This window comes from Lampris incognitus, chromosome 1 (assembly GCF_029633865.1).
Source record: "Lampris incognitus isolate fLamInc1 chromosome 1, fLamInc1.hap2, whole genome shotgun sequence".
NCBI lineage: Eukaryota > Metazoa > Chordata > Actinopteri > Lampriformes > Lampridae > Lampris > Lampris incognitus.
The window spans coordinates 16,662,758-16,675,835 of record NC_079211.1 but is presented as its reverse complement, the minus strand read 5'-3'; the positions used below and the strand labels follow the sequence as shown (position 1 = coordinate 16,675,835).

Here is a 13,078-nt window from a genome sequence, read left to right as displayed (position 1 = left end):
AAGACATACATCAGCAATAATAGCTTCTGTGCAAATAATAAGGATACATTGTAAGCGTCAGCTTCTTAAGAAGACCCTGGGATCCAGCGATCTTGGTGGCTATTGTGCGTGGAGGTCCCAATTAAGGGTCAGGCTTGGAGTAGGGATGGGAGGAAGCACTATTTATGGCTGGGGCTTGGTAGATGGTGGGAGGGGGAGGCAGGAGTGGTATCTTACAGAGGTAATTAGACCATAAAGTGCCAAGAAGAGCTCAACATTCAATGAGCCTAAGATCCAAGACAGTGTGTGTGTGTGTGTGTGTGTGTGTGTGTGTGTGTGTGTGTGCACATGTGAATGCATGTCTGCCTTTTAAAGCAAAAGTAGATGAGTGTGAGTATGCATGTACAATATGTATAGCAGTGGGTATGTAGTATGTCTGTTGTGTATTGGTGTAAGATTACAGTAGAGCCTGAGATTTAGGGTATGATTAAAAGCTTGGTTACAAGCTGCTACGGAGAACCCCCTAAAACAGGGTCAGTGCTGAGGCCATTCTTCAAGGTAGAATAAGCGCTCAAGTGAGAGAATCACAGACTCAGAGGGGATGGCGGACTGCCTTTTTATTTATAGACGAGTGAAAGACTATTAATGAAGCCAGGGGTTGGGGAGTGTGAGGTTTAAGGCAGAGGGGGATGGTAGGCTTCCAGGCACAGAGATGGGTAGGGGGTAATGGGGATAGCAGTTGGGGGAAGAGTGTTATGTCAGCATGTCCCAAAGGCAGCAGCAACACAGAGCTGTCCAGCAGGCCGTGAGACATGTGTCTCCTGTGTCATCCCTTCTCCTCTCTTCAACCACATACACTAGAGAGAGAAACAGGGAGAAAAAGAGGTGTTACATATGGGAGAGATTTGAGAACACAATTAGCGATTCTTTTTTTAAATTACTTCAAAGTCAGTGGAAACACTCTAAATTAATTAGGACATCATCTTCACCGAATTATCCAGGAGGATCAAGTGTAACCAATGCTTTTTTTGTTTTAATCCTACAGTGCATCCGGAAAGTTTTCACACCCCTTCACTTTCCCCACATTTTGTTATGTTAGAGCCTTATTCCAAAATGGATTAAATCCCTTTTGTTTCTCATCAATCTACACACAATATCCCATAATGACAAAGCGAAAAAGGTTTTGTAGAATTTTTTTGCAAATTTATTAAAAATAAAAAACTGAAATATTGCATGTACATAAGTATTCACACCCTTTACTCAGTACTTGGTTGAGGCACCCTTGGCAGCGATTACAGCCTCAAGTCTTCTTGGGTATGAAGCTACAAGCTTGGCACACCTATATTTGGGGTATTTCTCCCATTCTTCTCTGCAGATCCTCTCGAGCTCTGTAAGGTTAGATGGGGAGCGTCGCTGCACAGCTATTTTCAGGTCTTTCCAGAGATGTTCAATGGGGTTCAAGTCTGGGCTCTGGCTGGGCCACTAAAGGACATTCACAGACTTGTCCCGAAGCCACTCCTTCGTTGTTTTGGCTGTGTGCTTAGGGTTGTTGTCATGTTGAAAGGTAAACCTTCACCCCAGGCTGAGGTCCTGAGTGCTCTGGAGCAGGTTTTCATCAAGGATCTCTCTGTACTTTGCTCCATTCATCTTTCCCTCGATCCTGACTAGTCTCCCAGTTCCTGCCGCTGAAAAACATCCCCACAGCATGATGCTGCCACCACCATGCTTCACCGTAGGGATGGTATTAGCAAGGTAATGAGAGGTGTCTGGTTTCCGCCAGACGTGACATTTGGCATTCAGGCCAAAGAGTTCAATCTTGGTTTCATCAGACCAGAGAATCTTGTTTCTCATGGTCTGAGAGTCCTTTAGGTGCTTTCTGGCAAACTCCAAGCGGGTTGTCATGTGCCTTTTACTGAGCAGAGGCTTCCGTCTGGCCACTCTACCTTAAAGGCCTGATTGGTGGAGTGCTGCAGAGATGGTTCTCCTTCTGGAAGGTTCTCCCATCTCCACAGAGGAACGCTGGAGCTCTGTCAGAGTGACCATCGGGTTCTTAGTCACCTCCCTGACCAAGGCTCTTCTCCCCCGATTGCTCAGTTTGGCTGGGCGGCCAGCTCTAGGAAGAGTCCGGGTGGATCCAAACTACTTCCATTTACGAATGATGGAGACCACTGTGCTCTTCGGGACCTTCAAAGCTGTAGACATTTTTTGTACCCTTCCCCAGATCTGTGCCTCGATACAATCCTGTCTCGGAGGTCCACAGACAATTCCTTTGACTTCATGGCTTGGTTTCTGCTCTGACATGCACTGTCAACAGTGGGACCTTATATCGACAGGTGCGTGCCTTTCCAAATCATGTCCACTCAATTGAATGTACTACAGGTGGACTCCAATCCAGATTTAGAAACATCTCAAGGATGATCGGTGGAAACAGGATGAACCTGAGCTCAATTTTGAGTGTCATAGCAAAGGGTGTGAATACTTATGTACATGCAATATTTCAGTTTTTTATTTTTAATAAATTTCTACAAAACCTTTTTCACTTTGTCATTATGGGGTATTGTGTATAGATTGATGAGGAAAAAAAAGGAATTTAATCCATTTTGGGATAAGGCTGTAACATAACAAAATGTGGGGAAAGTGAAGGGGTGTGAATACTTTCCGGATGTATTGTATCTCCTTATGCACATCATTGTGAATGATGTTAGTGCAACAGGGTTATCAAATCAGTCTCAAAAAAAGTCTCTTTCTTGGGCTTTTACTTTAGCACTGGTTTTGCTCTTAGATGCTTGTTTAGATGTACTTATGACCTCTGATGACTAGTAGTTCTCCTGATTTCCTATGTTAAATGCACTTATTGTAAGTCGCTTTGGATAAAAGCGTCGTCTAAATGACTGTAATGTAATGTAATTTATTAACCATTAATTTTGGTGTTTAATATTTTATAACTACTAAAATCATCATACACTGCCTTGCGTGAGTTCATAGGTCGTCGGGGAGGGAGGGTCAAGAAATTGTCAATCATGGCTACAGAAGCGCAATATACACTATATGTACAAAAGTATTGGGACACCTGGCCATTACACCTACAGGAGCTTTTATGACATCCCATTCTAAATCCATAGGCATTAATATGGAGTTGGTCCCCCCTTTGCAGTTATAACAGCTTCCACTCTTCTGGGAAGGCTTTCCACAAGCTTATGAGTGTGTCTGTGGGAATTTTTGCCCATTCATCCAGAAGAGCATTTGTGAGGTCAGGCACCGAGGTTGGACGAGAAGACCTGACTCACAATCTCCGTTCTAGTTCATGCCAAAGGTGTTCAATGGGGTTCAGGTCAGGGCTCTGTGTGAGCCAGTGAAGTCCTTCCACACCAAACTCACCCAACCATGTCTTAACGGACCTTGCTTTGTAGACTGGGGCACAGTCATGCTGGGACAGAAACGGGCCCTCCCCAAACTGTTCCCACAAAGTTGGAAGCATAGAATTGTCCAAAATGTCTTGGTATGCTGACGCATTAAGATTTCCCTTCACTGGAATTAAGGGGCCTAGCCCAACCCCTGAAAAACAACCCCATACCATTATCCCTGCTCCACCAAACTTTACAGCTGGCACAATGTAGTCAGGCAGGTTATGTTCTCCTGGCATCCGCCAAACCTAGACACGTCCATCAGACTGTCAGACAGAGAAGCGTGATTCGTCAGTCCACAGAACATGTTCCCACTGTTCCGGAGTCTAGTGGCAGCATGCTTTACACCACTCCATCCAACGCCTTGCATTGTGCTTAGTGATGTAAGGCTTACATGCAGCTGCTCGGTTATGGAAACCCATTCATGATGCTCCCGGCACAGTTTTTGTGCTGATGTTAATGCCAGAGGAAGTTTGGAACTCTGCAGTTATTGAGTCAACAGAGCGTTGGAGACTTTTACGCACTATGCACCTCAGCACTCGTTGACCCCGCTGTGTGACTTTACGTGGTCTGCCACTTCGTTGCTGAGTTGCCGTTGTTCCTAAATGTTTCCACTTTTCAATAATACCACTTACAGTTGACCGTGGAATATCTAGCAGGGAAGAAATTTTATGAACTGACTTATTGCAAAGGTGGCATCCTATGACAGTACCACGCTTGAATTCAGAGCTCTTCAGAACGACCCATTCTTTCACAAATGTTTGTAAATGCAGACTGCATGGTTAGCTGCTTGATTTTATACACCAGTGGCAATGAGTCTGAATGATCGCGCGCTGTCAGTCATTCAATGGCACCACGACGAATATTGTCTCGTTTCAATCAATTGATTCAAATCTGTGTTCATTTATCACAAATGCAAAGCTTCGCAGAGTTAATCTGGCCTAATCGACAATAAAGAGTATTAAATATCACGCATTATTAGTGGCGAAATAGGCACCGTTTGTACCGAAACATCAGAACAGAAGCGATCTCAACGAGTTCTTACCATTTCTTCTTAGCCCCTTTGTTTACAAATATTATGGGCAAACTGCAGAAATATCACTCAAACCGAGAGAATATTTTGTAACATGATGCAATAAAAAGACGCAAAATTCCCCGTCTGAACGCCATCAGACCTCACTCAGAGTGAGACTTGAACTGAACTGTTGACATTGAACTAAACTGAAAAGAAAGGGATACCCTGTTAAGTGTAACATTGCATTTATTAAGGTTAAATTGCTAATGTTACCGACTGTATAGTGATGTTTTGAGTTGAATGGTGAATTTGAATGGTTTTTCCTGCAAGGTTTAATCTCAAAGGTCAACTTACCTGAAAAAGGGATTTTAGAGTGTAGATTTACCTGAAACTAAAAAGACTTAACTCAAAGGATAAAATAACTGAAACAAAATAGGTCTAGCTTGATAAAGTAGACTGTTATCCTAGGAAAAATATAGACTGGTTTCATCTTAATTGGAAAATATAAAATAGTTAATTGACTAAACTAATTCGAAACCTGAACCTAAACAACCTAATTGGAAACTGCATGGCTTGCAAGACAGGCTAACCGGTAATCACAGCCAATTAGCGGATGAACAAGACTAGGTTATCTTCCAATAAAACCGGGGCCAGCAGTAATGTGAAGATACGTGGTCCTTTGTTCTCGTTGTTCTGCAAGACAGGGTATCTCTAAATGTGTAGTGTACACAGTCCTGCATGAGAGCCAATTTCAATTCTGCTGCTGTTTTAAAGACAAAATTGCATCATCGCATACAGTACAACTGTAACCAATATTATTACAGTGTAAGGCGATACGGTGGGTGGAGATCATCTGTGAGGTTGAGCTGGGTATTGTAGTCCATGGGCAGCGCCAGTCCTTACACTATGGTAACACTATAGCAGTCCACAGCCGAGATCAAATATCACTACTTGAGGTGTTCCAGGGATAATGAGACCAGACCTTATGGGAACATGCGCACACTTTCATGCCTAGATAAAACTTTACCTTTTCACATAAATTCTAGTCAATGACTTCTAAGTTATTTCATCACAAGTCAGGATGTCGAAATAAGTAATGTGAAAGGATAATATAGCCTATACAGGTCAGGAATTTACCATCTTTTTTTACCATTTACCATTAGCTCAGGACCAGTGGGAGCTAGCTAAACTTCAGCTGCCTCATCAATAAAGCACAGTAGGGGATGTACTTCCTGTGGCAGCTGAAGAAATGTAGCCTGCCACAGACAATAATGGTGAATTTCTACACCTTTATCATTGAATCCATCCTAAACTCCTCCATCACTGTCTGCTACGCTGCTGTCACTGTCAGGAACCAGGGCAGACTTCAGCACGTCCTTCACTCGGTGGAGTAGGTGATCAGCTGCTGCCTCCCATCCCTCCAGGACCTGTACATCTCCAGGACCTTGAGGCTGGCAGGGAAGATTGTTGCCAACTCCTCTTACCCTGGACACCAACTTTTGAGACTGCCCTCTGGCAAGAGGCCAAGGTCCAGCAGGACCACACACCACAAGAAAAGTTTCTTCTCTGTGGCAGTTGGACTTACCAACAGGCCCCTTGCCCCCCTGTCTCCCAGTGACAGTCACTCTCTCACACACACATATATACCAAACAATACCAAATAAACCATGTATACACTAAACAAAACAAAAAAAACACACCAAAACATCATCCAAAATATGTGTGCATTGTTTATCTGGGCAAGAGATGGCACTAGGATGCACTATGGGAAGAAGGCAAGCCAGCTAAGGCAGTGTGATGATCTGGGCAATGTTTTACTGGGAAATCTTGCATTCCTGGCATTCATACGGATGTTATTTTGACACATAGCATCTACCTAAACCATTTACCTAAACATTGTTGCAGACCAAGTATACCCCTTCATAGTAACTGTATTCCCTGATGGCAGCAGCCTCTTTCAGCAGGATAATGCACCCTACCACACTGCAAACATTGTTCAGGCATGGTTTGAGGAACATGGTAAAGAGTTCAAGGTGTTGCCTTGGCCTCAAAATTCCCCAGAACCTAATCCAATTGAGCATCTGTGGGATGTGCTGAAAAAAACAAGTCTGATCCATGGAGGCCCCACCTCGCAACTACAGGACTTAAAGGATCTGCTGCTAACAACTTGGTGCAAGATACCACAGGACACCTTCAGAGGTCTTGTAGAGTCCATGCCTCGATGGGTCAGTGCTGTTTTGGTGGCATGAGTGGGACCTACACAATATTAGGCTGGTGGTTTTAATGTTTTGGCTGATCGTTGTATATTGCGATTTGTATATAAAATTATACTTTTAACCATTTATATGTTTAGTTCTGTTTTATGGGTGTGTATATATATATATACATATATATACATATATATATACACACACACACACACACACACACACACACACACACACACATCTCACACTTTATAGTTTAATTTAAGACTGTACTTTTCTTGTATTCTTAAATCGTACCAACAACGCCATGTAAGTGCCTAGTGCATGTATGGCACATGGCATTAAAAGTCTTCCTGATCCTGATCTGTTTTTTCCACTCTCCAACTAGTCAAACTAAACCCATTACCAGCACATCACCCACTCCTGGTTTGCGATTAATCATTCATACAGGGGAAACACTCAGCCGACTTTTAACAACCAGGTGGAGTGATCAGGTTGTAAGCGAGGGTGTTACCTAAGCGACGACCTCCCGGCCAAAAGGACAGGAGAGGCTGGCTTGTCACTTATCACCACAGGTCTCAAATAATGATATGAAAATGACTTCAGCTGGTTACTCATTAGCTCATTTTAAATAATGAGCTGTTGTATCAAAATGACTCATGGCCAAATTCTCAGTGGTAGAAAATTTTCCTTTGATCAGCGTAAAGAGCCTTATCTCAAGGCAATTGTGAGCGCCCACCCGTCAACGGTTGAGTTCATGCGTAGATGTGCTAACTACACTCTCATGAAGCAGGTTTGCTCTTCTTTGCATATTCGCTTTGAATATTTTCCCAACTAATATTTGCTTGTCCTCTCACAGCTTTGGCAGCTGTTAAGCTTCGAGTCACTCAGTCAAGAGTTGCTACTTGTTCAAGCAAAACGTTAAAAAACAAAAAGCCTCTGGCCTCCAACCCTCTCTGTAACTCCTTAGTCGTCAAGTATATTCAATAGTGGTTGAACTTTACGTTCCTAGCCAACTCTCCTCATTCTTTAAAGCGCTTTTCACATCATCAGCAGTCTCTCTGCATGTCCACGTTCTCTATCAAGATTAAATGAAACGCTGCCGATTCCCATAGGGAGATTGAATCAAGATTGAAAACGAGCAAAAACAGAGGCTCACACAAACAGAAATAACAATATAGAAATACTGTAAATATATGAGATAATATATAAGACAGTACCGCAACATATTTATTGGACCCAAATTAACTCTAATTAAATCCCAAATTCATCATTCAGCAATGAGTTATAACAAATCATAGCCACCAAAATAAGTCAGTTCAAGCAAAAATGACGCTGCTAGCCAGCATGTTTTCTAACACCTGCCATTTCTAATGTCCTCTGTAGATATTGTTTGCTGGGATTAGTGTAAATGTGCCAAGGCATTTGGAAGATATGATATCAAACAAGAAAAAACCCCAGCGTCCCCTGGCTTCTGTGTTTTTGAAAGAAAAGGGGGGGGGTCACTTTTTTTCAGTCACCACTATTTGGCAACCCCTCCTGGTATTTAATTTTCATATTATGCTTTAGGAAAGCCGGAATAGTATGCATAGTACTTTTAAAATAATTACCATGATATTTTCTGACATACTAAATATACGAATGACATTTAAAACTGTAGTCATGCCAATTATATTACAGTTATGACAATCAAGTCATGAGTATAGCAGCATTAACCTGTGTTTTTGGGAGCCTCTCCATACATCGGTCCAGGAGGAGGACCCCCTTGCCAGCCAAACTGAGGTTGTCCAGCGTATCCTTGGTAGGGAGGCTGTCCAGGGCCAGGGTACGGGCCTCCGGGGCCCATGGGTCCAGCAGGGTAGTTAGGGTACGCTGCATTAGGCTGCTCCATGTTGACAGGATATCCTTGAGGAGGGTAGCCCTGAGGAGGATGGCCCTGAACAGGGTAGCCCGGAGCACTTGGGCCAGGGCCTGGGTACGGAGGAGGCTGCTCAAAATTCATCTCTGGACTGAAAAATCACCTGGACAACAGATAACAGACAAAGCAAGAAAAAGAGGAGAGAAATAAATAAATGTCAGGGTGTAATTACAAAACACAGACATATTCAGATTGCAGATGCACTTGTTAAGGATGTAACATCACTGATGCTGTTGTCAGAAACTGAGCCAAAACTTGGCAAATGTGTGGTTATGAGCATTTCCTCAATACTAAAACGTAATACAAAGAAAAGAGACGCCTAAAGGCATGCGATTTCTAATAAATAAAACATGTATTTTATTCCTTTTATCAGGTCATTATCTTTTTTTCCTCAGGAAAAGTGAACAGACCAAAGCAGATTGGCGATCAATATTGGTATAGCCCATTAAAGTTGTGTGTGTGTGTAGGAGTGGTGCACACATGGATTTATCATTGTTTTAAATCTCTGAGGTCACATTAGGCAGCAAAGTCCTCTGGGCGTTTAGGCTCACAACATTTTCAGAAAGGCACCAATATGATGCAACTATTGCCCAAGACAGCAAAAGATATGCTGCACAGTTAAGGTCTCTAAGCACTACCGTGCCATCCAATCACATCTCTGGCCAACCCCTGCATGTAAATGTCTTATCTGGCAAAACAGCCATGCTTTTCTACAGTCACTCATACAAGAAAGAAACAGAGAATACAATACATAGATGAAAACTATTTCCATTTTTGTGGACAGACACTCCGGGGTTTTCGGTGGGTCTTACAACACAATGGTTTTACCTCAACAATGGGCCTTTCTAATTCCAAATTAAACATCATTATCTTGATAAGCGTTAACCACACCGAAACTTCAGAGTGATAGGAGACGGCGTGTGATCGTGCTGTAGCATTACAAGATAAGTTGGCCATACTGAACAACAGAACAAGGAAGTAGTGAACATAGACACCAACTGCCACCACTTTACAATGAGTAGTGTAGTCTACTTATCCAGAAAGCAGTCTCACGCTATCAAGACTCGGCTTTCACGTTGTTATCCCTGTGGTAAATGACAGGTGTCTGTAATCTAGACTTATAGTCATCATCCATTATGATGATATAAATGTCCCTTCACATAAACGATCATTTCAGGTTATTGCTAGACTTCTACTTTTCCCCATTCACACGTAACAAGCTTCATTCAGAACAAAACGAGGAAAACATTGTTGAGAGTTTAAATGTCAGATGATTAAAATGAAACCATGAATTGTCTTCACGGTTTCATTTTAGTCATCTGATGTTTTTTTTCCCAAACCCATTAAACATAAATACACAATAACAAAGTCACAATAACGTGAAAGACCTATTTCCATTTGCAACATCTGCAAAAACAGAGTAATTCGAAATCATAACCACACAATCGTGATTAAAATGAATCGGTGGAATTCTACATTTACGAGGCCGGACGAGTGAAGAGCCGACACCATGACCACATTTTAACTCTTAGGCTATTGCAGTAGTAACCTTGGTTATGTCGTGTGTCTTAAGGCAATTTGTTCTGGTGTAAAGCTCAAACAAGCACTAATGGCCTCTAATGTTCTTTCCCGTACATCATCATAACCTACATATTTCCTGCCTTTGTGAAGCTGTATTAATGCCTTGACAAGGGAAAGTGAGCCGGTAAGATGAGAGGCAGGAGGCAACTTTGCTAACCTTCCCATAATTCCTTGACGCTCTGTTTATGTACACCATAAACATCTAAATAGTAGACCAACTCCTTTCTGCTAAGCCTCTATTGTGTAGCAAGGCTACACAATGAGGTCTCTGTCCACAGCAGCTAAATAACATACTTACATGTTAAATTGTGGTCTGACGACACTTGCACTGTACTTTTGTAATAGTTGCAGCACATATTAAATGGTATTATCCTTATCTATGCAAGAACCTAACATGTCGGTATGTCTCTGATCACCTTGATAGCCCTTGTTTGGTCATAATTAATAAATGGCTTTTGTGCTACAAGTACATTGTACCAAATGATAATGTGCTGATTAGAATCAAGACCAAGTTGTGAAATAATCTGAAAGCGTACAATATCAAATAAATCAAAGAGGAAATGGGGGAAAAAAATTTGAGCTATCGTTCCCTTATTTCTGCACCGACACGTGAATTTCTTTAGCCTAGCCATAAACCGAGAGCTACTTAAAAGACAGGTAACTATTTTGCCACTGGAAAATTATCTTCAACCTACTGACAAATGGTAGACATGACGAAACTATGGTTACCCTGCTCTGTAAGAACGACAGGAGTCTCTTGTCAGTATTTAGACAAATGCAGCCACATAATGTCCAATGACTAGACATAAAACACACACACACACACACACACACACACATCTGTAGGAGTTAATATAAAAAAAATATGATGCTTCTTCAGCAGAAAGGAGCAGTAAAATTACATAACCCATTTCTCCCAAAGCTTAGCTGGCTGCGTAACCTTAGTCCCAGCTAAAGGGTGACGAGGGTAGCATTATTTGAGAAGAAAATGGTATAAACAAAGTAGTTGTCTACTACCAACTAGGATGATTTGGACAATTTTACCCCTATCAAAGGACACCTTACTGTATCAAAATAAACCTCCGTCCATCTGAGGTTTTTACCCTGACTTGTGTGTGTGTGTGTGTGTGTGTGTGTGTGTGTGTGTGTGTGTGTGTGTGTGTGTGTGTGTGTGTGTGTGTGTGTGTGTGTGTGTGTGTGTGATGTTTACGTTCGTTATGCATGGTTGCATGTGTATGTCATATGTTTGAGTCTGCTGGTCTACAACCAGCCAGGTAATTTTGTTTCTAGGAAGTCATTCACTCACTCACACACAGACACACACACACAAACTTTATGGTATTTTTTTTTTAACTTGATGGAAGAAAATCGACCTGAAAAGAAATGGGAAATACACTTACCACATTTACAGTTTACAATAGGGGAAGGCCATTTCCAAAGTTTACAGTAAACAAAACATAAACCAAAACGAAGGCATTTCCTGAATAGTTCAATGAAAAACACTACCTGGACAACGGATTATGAGACAAATTTCACACACAAAGAAAAAACAACATGTGACTTAAAATGTCCTTCCATCTCTCAGTACAGCAGATAAGAACTCCAAATCTGAAATACTTTAGATAAAGAACAGTACTTATAGTCAAGTTCCACTTTTTAATAAGGAAAGAGACTCATTCAGTATTACTATATTGGCGAGTATATACAAAGGAGAAATCAACAAAAGAATGGCTTTTTGATTTTAATTTTAAATCATTTTGATACAAAAGAACACCTGGATGGGCCTGGCTTTCTTTTAAACTAGCACCAAAAAAAAGCATTTTTCTTATTTAAAAGGTGCTAATTTCGCTGTGGAATAAACTTGGGTAATCTCAAAACACGCGTTCCAGCGTCCAAGTATGTATCCTTTGTTTCCATGTTTGAACACATGACAAAGACAATGGCTGCGTATGACAGCACCCCACTGGACACAATTAGCTTGAGTTCCAAGAATTCCAACCAGCCCCTTCCCCCACTAATTTTATTTTTTTAATTATATATATATATTTACATGTGTGTGTACATTTTTTTAAAGTTATAGCCCTAGTATACAAGCGCGGGCGCACGCACGCAGGCACGCACACACACAAAATGAAGCCAGATATTTACGACAGAACTGACCCAATACACATATTTGAGCCTTTTCAGTCATCTGTTTGGCACATTAATCGTCTAATGTAATTTCTCACCGTATTTTCTTCTTGGCGTCTACCACTACAGTTGTTCAGCTGACAAGATTAGCTTGTTTGTTTCCCTGCTTGTATCACCATTATCATTATAACTTCTAATTGAATAAAGGCTAAATAAACGTGCCAACTATTATTCTCTATTGAGCTGTGTGGATGATCTGTCCCGTCTTAAAAATTCCGTTAGAATTAGCCGAGTAGAAGTCGCACCTGCAGGCCACAGCCCACTAGCATAGCCCACTATCCAAAAACCCCCTCAGGTTCATAACGCCCGTTTTCATATCCACTTTAAATATTAGTTACGTACAGCGGTATACCACCCACCTTGGCAGAAAAAAAATACATATATCGTTATCCGTTGAGGACAGCAGAGGTTCTCTCTTCGCCGACAAAAAAAAAACCCCTTCTTAGATGTTCTGATTGTTTTTCTATTTTTACCGCATTGAACGACCCTCCGGCGTCTCAAATAATTCAGTGCGTATCTGCTGTGTGGAGCCGTGACGTCATCCGAAAGGCAAAGCACGGGGTTTGCTAAAAGGGGGGGTGGGGAGGTGGGAGGGGGCCCATTATAAAAAAAAACGTTGTTAGGGAGCCATCGCTTCACTCCTGATTGGCTGTTGGTTGTCGTTGCTTTTGAGAGTGTCCAATCACAAGAGAGTTCGAGGAAGGTTAAACGACAAAATTCAAGAAAGGTGGCAACTTCCACGTCATCTGACCTGGGGGGAAATGTATACGTTACCGAGAAACCC

The 13,078-nt window shown here is 41.8% G+C and overlaps 1 protein-coding gene across 1 annotated transcript; it reads right to left on the bottom strand.

The window, feature by feature from the left end:
• Positions 1-309: 309 nt before the first annotated feature.
• On the bottom strand, positions 310-12,835 carry zgc:165573 (cysteine-rich and transmembrane domain-containing protein 1). The gene is made up of 3 exons (XM_056286439.1): positions 12,654-12,835; positions 8,322-8,626; positions 310-836 (listed from the first exon to the last, which is right to left on the bottom strand). Exons 2-3 carry the CDS (start codon positions 8,605-8,607, stop codon positions 733-735), a joined length of 390 nt encoding a protein of 129 aa, XP_056142414.1. The 5' UTR covers positions 8,608-8,626; positions 12,654-12,835; the 3' UTR covers positions 310-732.
• Positions 12,836-13,078: the final 243 nt, after the last annotated feature.

Coding starts and splice junctions, on each gene's coding strand:
- zgc:165573 (XM_056286439.1), bottom strand. CDS start 8,607: ATGAATTTTGAGCAGCCTCCTCCGTACCCAGGCCCTGGCCCAAGTGCT. Junction 837..8,321: donor AGAGGCTCCCAAAAACACAG/GTTAATGCTGCT, acceptor TTCTCTCTCTAG/TGTATGTGGTTGAAGAGAGG.